The sequence below is a fragment of the Serinus canaria genome, chromosome 1 (assembly GCF_022539315.1).
Source record: "Serinus canaria isolate serCan28SL12 chromosome 1, serCan2020, whole genome shotgun sequence".
In the NCBI taxonomy this organism is placed as follows: domain Eukaryota; kingdom Metazoa; phylum Chordata; class Aves; order Passeriformes; family Fringillidae; genus Serinus; species Serinus canaria.
In genome coordinates this window covers 14482356-14502878 of record NC_066313.1, presented here as the reverse complement: position 1 = coordinate 14502878, position 20523 = coordinate 14482356, and the positions used below count along the sequence as shown (strand labels likewise).

At 39.4% G+C, this 20523-nt stretch overlaps 1 protein-coding gene across 4 annotated transcripts in view; it reads left to right on the top strand.

Moving 5' to 3' along the window:
- The window catches only part of APP (amyloid beta precursor protein), a 194931-nt gene that overhangs the window by 33263 nt on the left and 141145 nt on the right, over positions 1 to 20523 (top strand). For all 4 annotated transcript variants that reach the window (XM_050970784.1, XM_050970776.1, XM_050970767.1 and 1 more), the window contains exon 2: positions 15081 to 15248. In XM_050970784.1, the coding sequence (XP_050826741.1) occupies positions 15081 to 15248 (168 nt within the window). The remainder of the gene's footprint in view (positions 1 to 15080; positions 15249 to 20523) is intronic.

The following is a 20523-nucleotide window of genomic DNA, read 5'->3' as shown; positions in this document are numbered from 1 at the left end:
AGAAGGCAGGTGTTGGTTGCCTTGGATTACCTTAGCAAGTACATGGAATAAGAGCAGATATTGAGGCAATTACTCATGTCACCTGTATTTGGTACTATATTTGCAGTGGTACTGTTTCTTTCAATCTCTCAGCACAACAGGTGAAATGAAGCCTAGCTGTTTAGGACATCTTGGGTTTAAAGGTTTCTTGCCGTGATTGTGAAAATGAATGTGTGCAACTTTCACAGGGCATATTCTTTCAGAAAAGGAAGAAACATCCATAGAAGAGGCTTTGTTGTAGCTTGGGGCAACTTTTGCCAATGTGGTTTGTAAGTACTTCCTAATATCTTCAGATATATCTGTGTGGAGAATTGGAGGAGAAATAAATTGTTGTGTTGCTGCTTTGTGGTGTTTGGATTGTGGGCAGCTTGTGTAAAGTTTGTGGTCTACATTTAGTACTCTGATCAAATCCCCTGTCAGGGGTCAGCATCCCTGCTTATAGTCCTTGATGGATGGACTATAAGTGATGGATGTCACATCAAGTGAACTAAAACTCGTGCTATTTCTGCTTTCACTGCCCACTGTTACCTAGCTAGCCTTAAATAAAAGTTGACAGCCATTGTTTCTCTATTAGTATATGGAAATAGGGCTTCCTTGTACTCCCTGCACAAGGCATCATTAGTGTTCAGTGGGATTTTCTGTAGTAGAGCACCAGGCTCAGTAGCCAAATAAAAATGTTTTCCTTCCATTGTTGCAGTGTGTGTGACATCTTTCATGGTAGAATTCATTCTTATTACAGCTCAATAAAGCAACAAGTGGGAGGTGGAAAAGCATAGTACTGTTTTCTCATTCGTGGTGATGGTTTATCAGGATGCTCTAGCTGACAACTTTCAAAAGAAAGATGATGTTTTAATCTTCCAAATTATTCATTTAAAAGACAAATGAAAAAAAATCCCCAAAAGTAGCTCACTGTTTGAAGGATTTACATGTTCTAAATACAATGGAGCTATTTAAGACAAAAAGTGCTCACTTTTCAAGTATGTGGTTCCAACATGATTAAAAAACTTGGGAGTTTTTTTTTACCCTCCTTAGAAGAGAGATAATGCTTTGGAGTTTTTTTATGCTTAATGATCTGTGTGTCTTACTGGTGAGGAAACAGCACTTCATCTCTATTATGTCATCTTATTTGGATCTGGCTGTAATAGTTAACAATGGATAATCTAATTTATCTTCATCATTTTAAGATCTGAAAGTTGCCTCCAAGCTCATCTTAGTCTCTTTCATGGAAATCTGTTAAATTCAGTTAATATGAATTTGAAATATAGTCTTTAAGGGAGCTGCATTTGAATGCAGTACTTCTCATGAACCTTTAAATCATATGTGTGTGAAGATGTCTATTCTGCTGTCACTCTTGTCAAGACAGAGAGCAGCTGCTGTTAGTGGGTGAACCTGGAAGAGGACTCTGAGGCCTTGGTATAGTTGAAAAAGCCAGAAAGTCATACTCTGAATTTCTGGCTTCTGGTTCACCTCTTCAATCAGTTGTTTTCTCTATCCTTGTCTGAATGAGAGGTGTTTGTGTAAGGTTCTGGCAACTATAATAACAACATGTCTTCCCACAGGTGAGCAAGCGTTTTCAAGCACAGTTTTTCTTGTGTTTCAGTGTTTTGCATAACTAAACTTGCATGTGGTACCCTTTTCTGTATTATTAGAAAATTACTGTAGGACTACCACAGTGGAAGAGAGTTCTTGGATTGACAGATTCTAGTTTCCCTGGCTTCCAGACCTAACCAACAGTTGGAGTATTCCATAGAATTCAATAAGATCAGAAATCCAGAACTCATGGTGGGAGTACACCTTCTAAATAGGAAAGAGTGAGCACATGTACAGGGTACTCTACTGTCTATTTGGTTAACATTCAAAATATTGAAATCAGTAGAGCTTTTGCTAAAAGACCATTTGCAGAAGAATTCAGACGTAGGCTGTGTCTTTAAAGAGAGCAGTTGCTGTAGGTTTCCAGAGGTAGGGTTTGAAAGTTCAATTATATGTCTTGGAAAAATTCATGTACTTCTGTAGGGTGGCTTTCATGTATTGGCAAGAGGGGTTTGAACATTTTTTTTGTCTTGTCCCATACTGCTTCCTGCATATTAGTTGCTTTTTCCCCCCTGTTGTTTTCTTGAATCTCTTAAATAATGGATTTTGGAAAGTCATAGGCTTAACATGACTTTCTGATTGTTGTGTCATTAGAGGTTTATTTTATTTGAGGCTGACTGAATTCCTTCACGTCCAGTTTTGAGTGCTTTTGCTTAGCTTTTTAAGCTGAAGAGTTGTGTTCTATAGAATAACTGGTTTGTGTGGTCAAACCTGTACCTCTTTGGCTCATTATTTTCAGTAAAGTTGAGACTCCTGGCTTATAAAATATTTTTGTTTGTTGATCATGATTGTGCAGAGGGCTTTGTATGTAATGTACTGGTATGCAAAGGGAGAATTGGTGCTGGGGCTCACCATGTGTTACTGTTGCCCAGTCTGCTGAATGAAGCTGCTGGGTTGTTTCTGAGGGCTTCACTGTGTCTTCATTTTCTTGGGTTTTTTTTTTTTTCCTTATTCTTGTTTCTTGTTCATAGATCTTGAAAAGGAAAAGGTTCTTGGTTTTGAGCATTAGTATAGTTGTATGAAGGTCGTGTACAGTAGCATTTAATCAGTCAAAGAACATGCAGAATTCAAACTGTAGAGTTGAAATCTGAAACATGCCCAATTGTAACACAGAAGGAATATTTTTATTCTTCCCCAAACTGAGGAATCTTCTGCCTTTTTCTGCTAAGCACTTCTGAAGGTATTTTTCTTTATTAATTAAATTCTTGTTGATATTTTATGTATGCAATAATGATGGTCTTGTCTTTGTTTTGGTGGATGAATTAAATAAGCTGTCTAAGAAAGCAGAAAGATGGAGAAATGGCTTTACATTGGAAACCATGGGAGTGGAGTCCAGCATCAGAGGTTGAAGGCCAGACTTTCTTTTGAATGTGCTACATTATTATTATGAAAAACCTCATGGACATGGAGTAGCTGCTCAAAAACCAGCAACTGGGTGTACAGTGATATGAAAATAGCTTGTATCTAGTGGGACAGTGAAGTTTGGGTGGGGTGGTTTTTTTTTGTTTGTTTGGTTTTGTTTTAGTAACAGGTAATTTAAGTACCCTGGAAACAGATACAGGGCAGGATCTGTTTCAGCATGGGGTGTCTGGTAATGCTGTATTAATTCCCACATCACTGTTCTGTTATGGAGAGAAAAAATTAATAGATTTTTATAGAGGAAGGACTGAAGAACTGTACCTTCAACTCAAAATGAATGAAGTCTGTCAAACGTCTATTTGACTCTGTCCAGCTTTTTTATATGCCTTGAAAGTAAACCAGGTAATGTGTTATGTTATTTAATCCTGCTGTTGACAGATTAGTTCCTTCTGGCTTGCTTATAGTGGTGCTTTTGTGTGCCAAAAAAAGGGTTGTCTAATTAGAGATGTCTTGGCATCTTGACTAGTGTAAATATTTCAGGAAGGATCTTCTGGGCACATTCTTCCTTGTAGCAGTCATCAAGTCCTCATCATGCCAAACACTTGGTGGTTAAAGTCAGCAAATGCCAGAAATATTTTCTTAATTCATCTTCACATTGTTTGTGGAATGAAATTGGGAAATTATTTTTTTTCTAAATATAATATTAATTCTAGTAACCCAACTAGTCAGATGGCTTGCAGAGCAGACTTGAGTCACAGACTTGCCACTTGAGCAAAGAATAGTTCTACATCAAAAGGAAGATGAGAGGGACCTTTGGCATACACGTGGAATGCAGTCATAGTGCAAAATTGCTGAAACACCTCATGTTAAAACTGTTGAATTACATCAGACTTCTCACATGGCTTTGTTCCGATGTTTGTGGCTCAGACCAATGGCAGCAGAGAATGATTTTAGCCTGCACCATTTGGAGAATAACAAAAGTGATGCAGTCTGTGGAAGAGTTGCTTTAGCAGTGTAGATGGTGCCTCTGTATCAAGGGGAGATAAAGAACTGCATGCAAGTGATACTGAGAATAAAATAGCCATCTAAGAGCTTCCTTTGAAATCCAGTTGATGCAGGGTGGAGGTTCTGTTTTACAAGGAAAATTACAGCTCTTTTGCTATGATGAATTTTGCTCAGGTAGAGAAAGCTTTTTTTCCAGATTGGAACACAGGAAAAAATCCTCTAAGCAGGTTGGTTTCAGCTTCCATTCTTTCTTGGAGAAGCTTACAAATGCATTGTACAGTTGCTGCACTGCAGTAATAATTCTGTAGATTTAATTAGTTCAGTCATCTACTGTTGTCATTCTACGGTAGAAAAATGATTCTTCTCCATAGCTTTACAAGAGGATTTCAGCCCAAAACAAAAACCATCTCCTCATTCCTCCCATCTAGGACTTGACTCTTTCTTCTCTGACTTTGGTGTCTTCATGTTGTTCCTCTGCATGTCCTCACTCTGTCCTTTTCTCTCACCTGAGGGAGGATTGAAGGTCTGCAAGTCTCATCTGTGCACTGAAAGAATTAATATCTCGCCCGGGGCCTGCAGATGGTCCTGTTACCCCAGCTGGGCTTGGTAGCTTGAGGCCAGAACTGTTTTACAGTGGAGGTTTCTTCTGTGGCTATGCTGGGGGACAGCTTGGATCTCAGCAGCCAGGTGGGGCTCAGCTGCAGCACGCTGGGGGCTGATGAGCTCTCCTCCCCCTGCCCAGCAGCTGATGGGGCTCAGCTCCATGGCAGAGCCTGCCCAGCCTGGGCTGGCTGTGTTACCTGCTTCCAGGCCAGAAGGAAAAGATACCCTCCTGGGGTTTTCTTGTCTTTAACATGTATATGCATACTTTCAGCTTTCTCAGTGATTTAACGGATTGTCAATTCTCACAGCTAATTACGGTTTGGTCTTTTTGTCAGACATGGAGGAAACTGCCAGCAACTTCTAGAACATCACTTCTGTGAATGGCTCCAATGCAAAACCAGCACAGTAGTGGAAATGTGATGAACAAGATGTGAAGCTATCTTATAGTTATCAGCTACTTCAAATGAAAAACAAGTCAATAAATTACTGAGCGTTGACATTTGAGGGATAAAGTTCTTTTGAGAAGCTGACATTGCTCAAATGTTAAACTCTTTATCAGGTTAATTGAACTAGGATTGTTCTTTAATTTTTTACTGGACAAACAGAATTTAAATTTGTTCCATATTATTGAGTTTGGTCCTGCATTGTGGGAGATAAGAAAAGCCTAACAGAATATGGGCCCTTTTCACCATTGTTAAATCCTGTTCACTTCTGTTCACTCTTGCTCAGCAGAAAGCACTCTGGGAAGGTCCAGCTAACAGTGAGTTAAAAACTAGGTTATATTACCAGAGAACGAATTGTATAAGTAGTGTGTGGTCACCTCGTGCATGAGGCAGTGATTGGTTGGGGACATGCATGGACACTGGGTGGTCAAAAAGGTGCTTGGGTAAAAGGTCCTGTGAACAGCACCTGCAGTGGCTGGCAGCCAATGCTTGCTTGCCTTGCTGGAGTTTAGAGCATTAAAAAGCCTGGGTTTTTGCAAGAAACAATTTCTCTTTACGACTGCTGAAAGGGGGCCTGTGTGTCTTTATTCCTCATTGCTACACTGCATATAGTAATTTTCCTTTTCACATCCTTCCCAGGTACACATGCTATGAAATAGGCTTAAAATATAATTTACATCACAAAAAAAAAAGTGCTTTAATGTAAATGCAAACTAGAATTTAGGTCTTTTTAAAGTATTTGCTCTCACCTTGTAGTTTTAGTTTTACAGCAGTGAGTTTCATGGATATGATAGGACCCTAGAAGTTATTACTGAATTTGGAGTACTTCTGTGGTCTATTGCATGGCTGTGAAATGCACTCTTATTTTTCTTCTACTTCCCATATTTATTTAAGTGATAGTGGCTTTGAGCATTGAAATAGAAAAGACAATATTGGAATTAGATAGTTTATAGTGATTTATTTCAGTGCAAAACTTTGATTTGCTCTGTAAATCAGTCTTATGTTTGTTTTGGAGTAGCGACAGCCCTGCAGATGATGAAATTTAAATGCACTATCATTAGCCTTCCTGTATGTGTAGATCTACCAAAAGAAACCATAACAGTTGTCATATTTATTGGTATCATTAAACACTTCTTTTGTAAAACTTGCACACTTGCTGAATTTAATCTTTTTTTATCTCCTATTTTTCTACATGAATAAAAGATCATTCATTCTGACGGGGTTTGTCTTTTTCTTGTTTACCATACTGCTATTAGTCAGCACATATAGCCATGTAAATGACCAAAGACTCTTTCAAAATCTAAATGAATAGCTTGGGAGCAAGATTAGGTTGTTTGGTTTGTTTTTTTTTTTTACTTTCTTCTTAATGCAATTTTTATTCAGCTTGTAAAATCTTGATGTTATTCCACTCCCTCTACCTTCTCATCCCCTATGTTAATGTTTAGTTGGTGCTGCAGTAGATTTAATGCTCTCATGAAATTCTTCCCAGTCTTGGGTAATTTTAGTCATTCTGCTTGTTGAAGGTGGAGGTACAACTGACACCAAAGAAGGCTTCAGTCATCAGCACTTTATTGTTCTTCAGTACAACCTTTCATACCCTTCATCTGACATGCATTACACCTGTGTGCCCTCTGTACCCTTGTGTGACTGGTCAGTGCACCTTGGCACTCCATGTCACAATACCTTCTATACTGGTCACCTGTCCTACACAGTTGTAGCCCATTAGGGATGAGGCTCAGCTGCAGCCCCACTCCCCATTTCCACAAACTGTGTGCCTACATCTTCTTCTTCCTGCTAAAATGGCAGTTTTTATAAAGGATTGTGACTAAACTGTGTGGAGGTACCTGCAGGGTGGGGATATCTGTTAGCTGTGAGGGTTTTCAGTTCCTGTTATATCAATGGCTGACTTCAAGGTCTGTAAATTTTGGGATGGACTCTTAAGGTAACTCCAGAGAAGAACTGCTTGGGTCAAGGTTGTCCCTGCTCCTCCCCTTATCCTCCTGCTCATGGCAGTGCACATCATCACCCACAGCAAACTGCTGGCGTTCCTGGTCTGGTTGTGACCATGGTGATATAGAGGCTGGAATGGAATACTGTATTTCAGATGGAGGGAGCTACAGTGGTCATCTAGTCCAGCTGCCTGACCAAGTTACAGCCTGTTACTAAGGGCATTGCCCAGTTGCTACTGACAGTCTTGTGGCACTGCCAGCCTCTCCATGAAGCCTGTTCAGTGTTTGACTATCTTATTGGTTAAAAAATGCTTCCTAATGTACAGTCTGAGCCTGGCACAGGGTTGAACCATTTTCATGCATGCCATCACTGGATCCCACAGAGAAGAGCTCAGCACTTCCCTCCTCAGGCACCTATGGGGAGCAGTGAGGTTACCCCTCAGCCTCCTTCCATCCAGCTAGGTAAGCCCAGAGTCCTCAGGTTTTTCTTGTGGGATGTCATTCCTTTAAGCCTTTTCATCAGCTTTGTTGCTCTCCTATGGATGCATTCAAGCACCTTCACATCTTCATAAATTAAGACACTCAAATTGGAGGTTGTGGGAGTGTGGCTTTTAGGGTTTTTTTTTTGGAAGCAGATTTGTTGCTGGGAATGGTGGTGGTAGGTAAGAAGCTCTTGACACTGCATTTACAGAGGAATGTGTTTTTATGTTCATGTAGCTGATGCAAAGATCTGCCTTCTCTGACTTGATGGGATACTCCCCTGTGATAATTCCTCACATTTACAATTACATTCAGAGATGTTGATTTTTGTAGCTAAATTTTAATTTTTATTCACTCTCACAGGAGCATGGAAATGTATGCAGAATGATGTTAGACAGGTTCCACACAGGTGCTAGGCTTCTGCTGCTCTTTGAGTTTGCCTCTTTGCTTCCTAGTGATTCCAGGGACTCCAGGGAGGGAAATCCCTTTGCTCTTGTGTGTGTTCACAGATGCACATGCAGGTCAGCTGTTTATACAGACACTTCTGCTCAAGCCCTATGAATATCTCTTGTATCCACTTGGTTGCTGGTTCACTCAGGTCTTTGGGGAGGGGAGCACTCACTTCCCTGTTGCTCCACAAGATAGCCTTGTGAACTCAGTGCTTAGTGCTGGCATATTTTTTGGTTTGATTATAAGACTTGATTTCAGAGTAAACAAATGTCTGGGGCTGGGTTGGGGTGTTGTTCTGCAAGTACTTGGACCGTGACCTGAGGGAAGCACTAAAACTGAGATGAATGGAATGTATGGAGTAAATACAGCCTATTTCTCAGGACCTTGTGAAGGATGCAGGTGAGGAGAATGGTTGGCTGCCAGAAGATAGTTTTGAGAACATTATATTTTCCTCAGCAGGCTTGAGGGAAACCTTGCATTTAAATTGATTTGTGGAGCAGTTGAGCTGCTGTGGAGATGTGGGCATTGCACTGTTGTGATGCATTTTGGCATCATTGTTTATGAAGCAGGCCAGGAAGACAGTGCACAGATATTTGCAGTTGGGGGACAGAGGTTATAGTCAGGCCAAATAAACTTCTCTAGTTTTCCAGCTGCTTTTTCTTTCTCAATCAAATTTTAGATGGTGGCTTTTTGTAAATGAAATACGGATGTTCACAGGGTTTTTGCAGCTTAGGAAGGTGGTTCTTTCTGTGACTGTTGTGATAAATGTTTGTCTTCCAGGAGGAGCAACTGTACTGAGCAATTTAACTGTGTAATTAGTAGAATGTTTTTCTGACCTATTTGTGTATGCTGTTGACAACAGTAATTGCTGCTGCTGTTTCTATGTGAACATTATACAATAAAACATGTTTCTAAGTTATTCATGTTGATTTTGACAACCTCTCAGTCTTTTTCATCTCTAAACAAAAGTGAGGAGATGGAAAATTTTCCTTGGATTTGACAAACAGACATCCTAAAATTGTGATGAGACAATAATTTGATCTTTCCTCCTTTTCTAATTTAGGTGTCTTATTTTTTAATGTTTTTGTTCTGATTGCATATTTAAGAAAGGAGATTTTTTCGTTGTGAATCTACATGTGCAGGTTTTTAAATACAAATAGTCTTTAAAGTATTTGTGTTCTGAGAAGATCCTTAACAGAGCTAGCAGGAGAAATACTTTATGGCTTAAATAAGATGTCTAGAGCAGAGTGTAACAGATTACAGTCTGCCAAAGTTGATGGCTAACTGATGGGCAAGAAACCATGGATTTGTGTCTGGTGACATAAGCCTGTATTTGCATGGCATTTGCCCAGTTTGAAACATAGACTTCTAGAACTGAGCAACAATCTTCACCTGTAGGGTACAGCAGACAAGACAGTTCAGTTAAAAAAACCCTGGTCTTTCCACTGGGAATAACAAGTCTCTGTATTATGTTTTGCACACTGAATGTGTAAGGCAAGCAGAGAATCCTTTTATTCTATTTTATCCTTTCATTCTATTTTTACGTCTATTCTTTATAGGAAAAAGTTATGAGTGGCCGCACTTTAAAGACAGAATTTATTTTCTTTTGTTAATTGTCATAGAGGAAGTAAACTGCTATGTATGCAAATTGGTGCTGCTTCAGTTAATGAGAAACCTGAGATTTCAACCCAAATATGGTAAAAAAGATTGGAGAAAGCACAGCCAGGGGTTGGAAGGGTGATATGTTATGATTGGATATGCTTAATTGTTCACATTATTTGAACCAGTTTTACTGTTGTTAAACCTCAAAACTAGTCACCGACTTCATGGTTGGAGGTTTCAATTGGTGTTAGCATTAAAAATTAAAATCAGGGAGGGATTATTTTTGTCATCTCCTAAACTAAGGAGGACAGTTGTTCTTGAGTGAGTTGTAGTTATGAAGGTTGCTACTGAACGTCCTCTCCTTGAAAGTAATTGCAAATTAAGTATTTATTGCAAATTAAGTACACTTTGGATCTTTATAAAAGTGGCTTCAAGTTAGTATTTGTAGAATAAAGCAATATAAATCACAGAAGCTGTCTGAGGGACTTCTGGGGAATGGCTTTAAATGTTTCAATGGTTAATAACAGCACATAGAAGGTGTGATGCTTATTTCCATATTATGTTGTAGTTCTTAATCATAAGTTAATAGTAGAGCTATCTGAAGTGACTTTGGTTCATTGATGGAAAACCTCTTGAGGGTAAAACCTTGCAGCCTGTGTTTTCTGACTATAACCTGAATTGTGAAAAAAGCCAACACTTGTTGGTTAAATAGGGATTATGAATTACAATTTGAAAATATACTAATTTGTAACTGCAGAAAACAATGACAGATAGAGTGGAGGCAGGGAGAGTGCTATGCTTTCTGTCTTAAGCAATGATAGTGCTTGACAGGAAGAGGCCTTTTGATGTTATGATGGAATTGCAATGAGCTAAAAACCTCCACACACTTCTATTAATGTAAGGTATTCCTTACAGTTTTGCAATTGGTTTCAGTCCTCTGTACTCTGCCTTCAAAATCCTTTTTGAGTGTCTCAGACATGGTATAAATGGCATCCAGCATGCCATGTGGATGTGCATCTCTCCTCAAATAAATGTGTTAAATTGCCAGACCTGAAAGACAGGAAAGCAAAGGCATCTCTACTACCTCTTACCATGGAAAGGAAACAGCTTCCCTACATCTTAGTCTCCTAATGCTTACATGATTTCTTTTTTTTTTTTCCTGTATTGTCTGTAATTCAATATTTTGACATGAAATAAATATTTGTAATGATTATTTTCTCTAAAAACAAACAGAAAAATACTGTGAAATACCTACTTTATAAAGACAGGCTCCAGTAATTAAATGATGCCATTCAGATGGCCTTGCTAAGACTGACCTTGTTTTGTCCTAAACTGACCAATCTGAGGAGAAAACACTTGAATTATGTCCCTCTTCTTTGCAGATCCAGAGCAGTTACATACCCAGTGGGCTTCATTGTACAGTTGTCTTCTGATTTCAGTCTTTAGTGTTGGTTAGTTTTTTTTTTCCTCTGATATCCCCACCTGTAAGAGTATGCAAAATACTGAAAGCCTATCCTTGAAAGGTATTTTGAATTTGTTTTCTCTAAAACAATGTTTTAAACACTTCATCATTTATCTGCTTGTAAGAAAGAAATGTATGAGAACATGGTGCAGGAAGATGCACTGTCCTAGGGTGACTTTATGATGCTTGTATCCCCAGTTGGGTGTTTTGTTTGTGCTGGATATTATATTCTGTGCTTTCAAGACTGGCTCTGAGAGCGAAGATGGGGAGAAGAAGAAGCACAGAGTTTGTTATCAGCCTGCTCTCGCTCCTCCACTGGGCATGGACGGGGCAGAACAGCATGCTCTGTGGTTTTTTAGTTAGTTTAGCTAGCAGAGGCAGAGAAGTTTTTCCCTGGACTGTTTTTTTTCTTTCCCTTTTCTTGGAACCATCTGGGCAGTGGCCATTCGCAGTGCCGGAGGGACTGATAACAGAGCAAGCACCCACCGGAGAGACTTTCTGAATTTGTCATCTCTTCGGAGCTGTGAATGAGTTTTGTCATCTGGTAGTGTTCATTTTTTGTGCTGGGGAGTGCTTTGCCTGTTAAATAAACAGGTTGGTTCCACTTCTCTCTGAGGAAATCCTTCCTGAACTGGTTGGGGGAGGGACCATGTGGATTTGCTTTCTGGGGCAGCCCCTTTCGGAGGTTTTCTCCCAAATTTGCCCTAAACCAGGACATGCATTCAGCTGGAGGTAAAATGAGTCTTGAAACTTGAAGACAGACCTCTGATATGCTGGAATTCTTTAAGGGAGAACCTGTTGTGAGCATTTACCACAGCCAGGGAACCCTTCTTTCAGAACTTGTACCCTTACACTTATAAAAATCAATAATTTTATTTTCTATATGAAAATATATCAGGCTGATGCTTGAATGTCTTGTGACATAGTACACTAATGTAGAGATCTAAATAGTGTACCATCAATTGAGATAATTTTTTCAGAGTCCTGTACATGCCATTTTTCAAATTTATGTGGCTCACATGACAGAAATCATATTACAGATGTCTTGTGGAAGTGATGAGTAGTGTTCTTACTTGGTCTTTGAAAACTGGATGTACTGACAAAACCTGAGCACATTTGAAGTTACCTGGAGATGCTGAGCTAATTGATCTGTTATTTAATGATTTGCTAAGAAGCAGGAAAAAAAGCCATGCTGCTAGCTCGCAGTCATATGCAAACAAGAAAAAATATGATGTGATTACAATTCCATTAATATGCTTCGAGTTTTTGCTTTTGCAGAATACTAATAAAGTAAATACTTGCTGTTAATGTAATTTGTGTCCCATGGGTTATCCTTTGGGAGACTAGTCTGCCTAAGAGCTTTAGGATTAGTCAAGGAGGGATTTGCCACTACAGGTGTTGTTGTAACAAACTGGACTGTAGCTTTATGTTACTGAGCATTCCTTCTGTAGAAGCTGCTTATCAGTGTAGATTGCTGCTCTAGAGTATTGAAATGCATTATAATGCTGATATTTTTTTCTTGTGATGATATAATGTAAGTGTATGCGTTTTACAGAAAGTGCTGCATTTCCCCACCTTTCCCCAAAAATACTGCAGTCCAGTTCCCTTCGTGATCAAACCGCTATTCGATGTTTCTTAAAATGAGTAAAATTTCATGAGATTTTATATTATCAGGAACTTGCACCATATAGAGATCCCTTGATATTAGTTAGCTAAATTTTAGCTTTTATTTTTGGCTTTTAGTTTGGTATAAACTTTGCAGTATTAGGTTTACAGTTGGACTCAATCTTAAAGTCACATTCAACCTAAATGAATCTTTGATTCTATGATCTAAATACTTTTGTTTTGATTTATGATTGTGAGTAAAAAAAAAAAAAAAAAAAATTGAAAATCTGCCACAGTGGGACTATGGTGTGCTTTATTAATGTAATAAAGATCTCAGTTGAAGGAGTGGACTGGGAATAGTCAGTTCTCATCCATACATCACCTGTGGAATGACTCACTTCTATTTTTATTGAAATTTTTCTAGGGTTATGTTGCATGTATAAAGAAAAATAAAATAATTAACTTGGAGGATATTTTGCAGATTGTTATAGATGTGTTACAATTGAGTTGCTCTCCAAACTTGCTGAAGGTATTAGAAGGAGTAAGCATGTGATAGTTTTCCTGATCAAGGCAAGCCAAGCCAAGGTGTCATCCCAGTTATTGGGAAATTCTCTAATTACCCAGTGGAACAACAGTGATAGTTGGCTCTTAAATTGTACAGAATGTACTTGTTGCACAGAAGAAGAGAAATTGAGATAGTAAAGGGAAATCTCAGCCAGCTGAGGTGTTCCTGGTTTTGTTTTGTTTTTGTTGTTGTTTGGTTTTTTGTTTGTTTGTTGGTGGTTTTTTGTTTTGTTTTTGGTTTTTTTTTTGTTTTTGAGCTGAATTGAAGTAAAAAGTCAACTTCTTATGAAAACTGGACAAGAAATGTTCTCTCTTTTTTCTTAAAAAAAAAAAAGTCTCAAACAAAACCTCAGTTTAATTTTGGCATTTTCACTTTCAATGTGAATCCAATGGATAGTTTGATGTTCATTCTCTCAGTGTTTCTTAGTATGGACCTTGGGGTTTTTTATAGTACTGTAGGCATATAAAATTCATTACATCTTCTTTGTGTTTAAACAGAAAGTCAAACTAATATCCTGGGTTTGCATATCATGCCATAATTCTGTTTTTTCTCTTTTTTGTGAATTTTTAAAATGCGTTTAATTTGAGAAGCCTTCTAGCTAAGAGATTGAAAGTTAAAAATAGATATTTAAACTGAAATGAATACTCTGCTGCACGTTGAATATGACCAACTGGCCTTTGGAGAGCTGTAGACTTGTCTCTTGAGGTACCTAACCCAGAGAGGAGGTTTCTCTTTGTGTCATGTTCCTCAGATGTAAAACAAAAAGCTAGTCCTTTCACCTTATACCTTCAGAGGTATAAGGTGATTTGTCTTCAGTGCTGTGGTACCATGGGAGAGATTTAAATCTGTGCTGAGGGTGCCTCTGATGTCTGGCTCTGTGCCCAGCAGTGCTTGGTTTTGGTGTCTTGGGCAGTGTCTGTGGCTCAAGAGGAGGAGCACCTGTCTTGAGCCTGGTATTTTAATGCTTGTTGGGGAGATGATATTCTGTAATTCTTGGTTGTCAGCTAAAACTTCAGCAGGGCCATTTTGATACCTCCCCACCCCCTCTGCATTTTGAGGTTCAATCCAAGAGAAGCTTTGGTGGAAGCTGCTTTTAACCTACCCACCTTCATAAGGAATGATAAAATAGAGCCAGTGTGCTCAACAAGGAGATGAACTACTGAGGGGCCTGGAAAAGGATACACTGTGAGGTTTCTTAGGAAACTTTTGCTAAAAACTTGTTACTTTTTCATTTAGTTGTTAGTAAACCCCTCCCCCACATTATAACAGCTATATTTGGGAAATTAAACTTCCATAACTGTGCTCTGATTGTGCTCGTTGTTTAGCCCAAGTTGGTAAGAAGACAGCTTTGGGCCACCAAACATTTGGTTAAGTGTGGCAGCAGCTCTCTGGTCACAGAGAGCAGCACATAACTTTCCCAGGCCTTTCTGGGAAAAGGCTGTGAGAAGATCAGAGAGAAGAATGAGAAACAGTTCTTATCTTCACTTGTTGCACCTGGTACTGTGAGCATGAGGAATGTGTTATGGAGATTTGTTTACCAAAGGGTGGTTTCTTAATTAGCCAATGGTGATGGTGTTTGGATTGGTAGACCAATTAGGTCCTCGTGTATCGTAACTGTCTATAAAAGCAATGGGTTTAATAATAATAATATAATAAAGAGGTTGATCAGCCTGCTGTGAATAATGGAGTCAGTGCTAATTATTACCAGGGGCCAACTGTGACAGTTCAGCTTTAAAACTATACTATTGTAATCTGGATTTCTATGCACATCCCATTTACATTTCTCACATCTCCCTGAATAAAAAATTTTGGGTTTTGCTGCGATAGGTGGATGAGTCTGGAGTTTGTCTCAGACTTGCTTGACCTGTTGCTGCTTTGGCTGGACTGAAATGTCAAATGTGAGGCTAAAACTTTCCTTCTCCTTCCAGGTGCCTGCTGATGGAAATGCAGGGCTGCTGGCAGAACCTCAGATTGCCATGTTCTGTGGCAAACTCAACATGCATATGAATGTGCAGAATGGAAAGTGGGAATCAGACCCCTCTGGCTCCAAGACCTGCATTGGGACAAAAGAAGGAATTCTTCAGTACTGCCAGGAAGTAAGTGCTGTCTCAGGAATAAGTGTGGTGGTTGCTCTTTCAAAAGTGTAAGTGCAGGCATGTGCTGGAGAGCTCAGTCTGTAGGGAATCTTCCCTCTTTTGGTCCATTGCCTTCTTGTCCTTTCTGAAGAGGTTTTCTCCTGTTAAAACAGCTTATGGAATTGGTTGCTGAGGGAGTCACTGGACTGTTGAAAAATTTTCTCTCTCTTCTACCCTTGGGGGGGATAGTTTTTGTATAGTATATGTGCAATGGACTTCTTTCTTATAAAGTGTTCTGAATAAAGCTGAGGTGGCAATTTATTATTTAAAATGCCCTTGGGCTTTTTAGGCTGATTTGGAAAGGTCAGCTGGAGCATGACTTCTGTTGTTCTGCCATGAAACTGAAATGCACTTTTGCAGTGCAGAGTTAATGGCCTCTGCTGGACACAGAACCATTCAGAGTTTCTTAATAGAAAAGCTTCCCCTACGGATGAATTCATAATCACTGATTTCATATTTGAGAGCAGAAACATCTTACCCACTTGCTTATATCCTAAGAACATGTGGATCTAATTTTGTTTTGTCTCTGTGATGTGATAGTACAATAACCTTGTAGCAGCATGTGGCAATTTGAAAAGAAAATGTGTTATTTCATTTAGTGGAACAAAAGGGCATGCTTTAAGTTACCTTAGTTCTTACATTTAATAATTTACCATGCCACCTCTTTTTTTTTTTTTTTTAAGTGAGGGTTATTGCATATTTCCAGCACCTGATTTTTTTTGCAAATCTGAAATTTTCTCATAAGTGAAACAGAGGAGAAACCTTATGTTACTTGGATTTTAAAGGCAAATACCTAAATTCCAGTTTATTAAGCCCTATTTTGTGTGCTTGACAGTTTAGTAACTTAGTGTTAGATGATTGTCACAATTTTAGAGTGTCCCCAGTTCCAGGTAAAAGTATGGCTTACAGGGTTCTGTCCTGTTGTGGGGCAGAGTGGGCAGGTCTACTCCCTAAAAATGGGGTGGGCTTTTTCTGGATTTTAGTTAATATCTGTTTATTGTGTGAAGCAGTATGCTTTTACCAACTTGAAGTGAGCAGTTCTGCTGTGGTGTGTTGAACATGGGAATCTGGCAACACCCCCCCATCTTTTCTTGCTATGCTCACCAGTAGGCTTTTGGTTTGTTTTCTGGAAACTGCTGATGTCCTGCTGTCCTCCTGTGTCCTCTCCCCACACCCCCTTGAGATGCATGGTGCAGCTGCTATAGGCTGCTGATGGAGAAGGGACAAGGTGGTCTGGGGTGCAGGAGCATGTGGCAGCAATGGGGTCACTGCCAGCAGGTGTTTTGGGGTGGGGTGGAATCATGTGAGCCCCAGGTTTTTGAATGCTGGTAATAAATTCAGGAATGGATAGCAAACATTAGGAAGTTCAGATCTGCTGACAGCAATTTAAAACAAAAAGCCACATGGAAGCTGATGCAACTCAGCAGCATGGAAAAAAGTTCCCTGTTCTGTACAACTCTTGCTCATGGTCCTCCCTCCTTCTTCACACCCGTTTGACCAGGTCTGTGGCATGCTGGGCTTTGGCTTTGGATAGGGAATGGCACTGATGCTTTGCTATTATTTAATATTTTCTATTCAATATTAAATAATATTTTATAGCAAATATTATTTAATATTTGCTATTAACTTGCCTATGACCCCAACAAGAGAAATGGAAGAGCTGGATAACAGCACCCGCTTCTACCAAAGAAATTAATTTGTAGAAGATTGCTAGCAAATGCAACTCAAACTGGCTTCTTAGCTTTGGGGAGTTCTTTGTTATTGTGGTTGATATTCCAGATATGCCTGGTATTTTCCTTGCTTTCTGCTGTTTAGTTTGGCTGCAAGACAGTACTTGCTATCAGGGAATGGGACAAATTTGCATTTTCCCATTACCAGGAAGCAATAAGTAGCAAGGCTGAGATGTGGTACCTCTTGTGTTGGAATAGTACACAAGTAATAGTCTCCTTTTTGATTGCTTTTGCCAAACATGATCTTTTCCTTCCTTTCTTTTCTCTCCTTTAATGCTGTTTATTTCCCCCAAAAGAAGGATTGTTTCTTCCTGTGTGCTTCACTTCTTGCTCTAGGCAGAGGCTGAGTGTAAATGCTCTGCTAATCCAGCAGGCAGGTACTCTTCCTGTGTCTGCCTTCATGTTCCCTGGTTCTGTGGCAGCTTTCTTGCTTCTTCACTCTTGCTGTAGCAGCAGCTCTTTGTACCATCTGCTGAGGAACTGGGTTTTTTTACCCAGATTTACACAGAACCTTGAAGTGACAGCAAGCAAGGGAAGGGTTGGATTTTCCACCCTGTACATCTATTGAGAAATCTGTCCATCTGGTTTTTGTTGCAGATCCCTTGTGAGCACTGTTCCAGGCAGTGTGATAGTGACTGCATTGTAAGGGGAGATGCACTCCTGTGATAAAACCTGTAGAGTTAGCCCATGCACCCAGTTCTTCCTCCAGCTTGGGAAAGACCAGGAGGGACATACCAAAAGGAGCTGTTTGGGTGGAAACACAATGTGCAAGTGCAGTGATCTTGCTATGTGGCTCCTTGGCTCTAAAATAATACAAAATTAGTATATAAGAAAACTCTGTTCACTGTTTATTAAAAAAAAAAAAGATACTTCACATATACTCTGGCTCTGTTTTCTTTCTTGAAGGTATTTTTCAAAAAATAAAAAATACCATCTCTCCTTTCATCAAAATTTACAAGTAGATGTGTTTCTCTGCCTCCTTGTTAACTCTTCTTTTAAAAGAGCTTAACTCTTTTAAAAGAGCAAGGCTAGATGCCTGAGTAGTGGGCAGAGCACAGGGCTAGGAGGTGCATAGGCTATAGAAGGACTTGTATTTCTCCTGCAGAGACATACTGTGAACCCTGAGATTCTCATTGTTTCCCCTTGTGGTCCACTGCCAGCTTAGGTGGATTTTAAAGTCTTGATGCAGGAACTAGCAGTAGAGGAGCATTGCAGAGGAGGAAGGGAGGAACAGGGAATAAGTAGAACCACCTACATGTTTTAAAGATTAATATTGCTTGGTTTTGCTTTACTTTTTTTGAGTGGGAGCTCAGTGCATCTATCAGAGTTTGTATTTGGACAACACATCACACAGTTTAAATATGGCAAAGCTCAGGCAGTAGATTGCTTTTTTTGAAAGGACATGGAAGATAGTTGAATGCTGCCTTTCAGCTTCCTTGACTTCAGTTTAACACTGAACTCATGGGAAGTAGTGCTGGAAGCGTATCTCCACATTTTTCTTGTGTTCAGTGTAAGCTGGTGACTTCTTGTTGGTTTGTTTTTTAAATATCACAAAATGAAACTTTCTTGGGTGGAATGAAATCCTGTATAGATAAGTACAATTTAGTAGTGGTTTCTTTTAATGTCAAACTAGCTAGCATACTGCTGTATGGATTGTACCTGTTACTGGAAGTAAAACTGCATGGGCCTGATCTGCAAACAGCAGTCAAGTGCCAGTGCTGCAGGTGCTAGAACTGATGTAAATTTGGACGGTTTACAGCTCTGTGTGCCAGAATTCCCTAAGATGTTGAGTGATCTAGATGACACTTCAGATCAAGCCACTGGTCAGTGGGTCCTGCTGCTGACACTGCAGCACCAGCTGTTTCAGAGGAATTTTGGGAAAACCCTGTCATACTACACAATTACTCAATAGCTACCCCTGGCAAAAGCTTCTTCCTAATAGCCTCTTATGGATGGTTGCTGGTGTCCCATACCACTGTTCCTGGAATTGCCTTTTGTTGTTTTATGGGAGGAGTTGGGTTGCCCCCACCTACACCTACCTTATTGTCATAGGAAGGTGCTTTTGCAGGTCAGACAGCTCCTGTCTTCTGAAGCATCTGGAGCATGCCCTTTGTCAAAGTGTGCTTTCAGAATTACTGAATATGCAGATTAGGAAGTTAATTTGGGTGTGCTTCATTCCCTGTTTGAAGGGAGAGAGTGTTCAGATGGAAGATATTGGTGTAAATTTATTATATTAGCAATTTTGAGCAGCTACTATGTGCAGAATTTTATGTCTAGTAGTTAGCATACATGAGTTCCTTGAAGGACTGAAATTATTTTACCATCTGCGTTGAACTCCCTGTCCAAAATGAATTGTAAAACAGTCACAGCTGGCAAAAAATTATTTTGTCTAATGCATGTTTTTTCCCCCCCCACTTAGTTTCTTTTGGAGATACCTAATTCCATTTTAAGTATGCATGTAACTATTGGTTTTTTTCCTTTCCTGGAAGACCGAACCACAACTATAATAAAGTAAGTTTGGGTCTGGATGTTGTGAGGATGAATTAAACCTGGGAGTTTGGAAATCTAGTGCACTTGGTAATCAGCAGCTGGCTTGCTTTGCAGTCTTTAGCTAGATGCCCACAGTAGCTTTCAGATGTAAAGTGAATGTTGGCTTTGGAAGGTGTTACACTTGGCATCTCATGACTGCTTGGTTTCTTTTGTAAAGTCATTACACATGTCGACTTTCTTTTTAAACATCACTGGGATGCGTGACCATTTTGTGGCCAGTGTGTATTTATTAGAAGAATCCTCCCCAGAAATAACAAAATTATAAATGCATTTTACTACATTCTTTATTGTTATATTTGTGTTAGATGGAGCAGAAAATAGTAGGGTAAATTCCTGTAATAGGTAATTCATTATAACTGTTGACAGAACACTGTTGACATTTCTGATCCTTAACCATAATGCTTCCAGAAATTGTTATCTTGGGATTTTCTCAAATCCCCTGGTATTGTGCCATATATTTAGGTATGTTACTTGTGAAACCCAAAAACCACTTTTAGCCAGGCCCAGTACAAGCTGGTGTATGACCATACTAAAGCTTTGACTTTATCTTAGCCCATAATCCCCAGATGTCCCCTGTTTTGTACATGAGCCAGAAGGGCCACCAGATGACTGGCCCATCTCTTTTTTATTTACTTGCTTAGCTTCCTCTTGTCACCATATCTGATAATCCTACTGTGCTTCTTGTCCTGGGGTCTACTTCAGGCAGCAGTGATGGCAGCAGTTCCTTCCCTCTGGTCTTTGTCTTCCTGCTAAAGAGTTTGTTAAACTGCCAGGAATGACAAGGTTTTTGAAAAGAGAAAAATTGCTTGGCCAGTTTTTTTCTGAAAATTTGACACACAATGACAATGGTCTTACTGCTTTGATAATGGTTTCTCTCCACCTTATCATTTTCACTGTAATAGAAATTGTTGTTTTTATCTAGGCTGCATAATGTGCCCTTTCTAATTTCTCAAAGC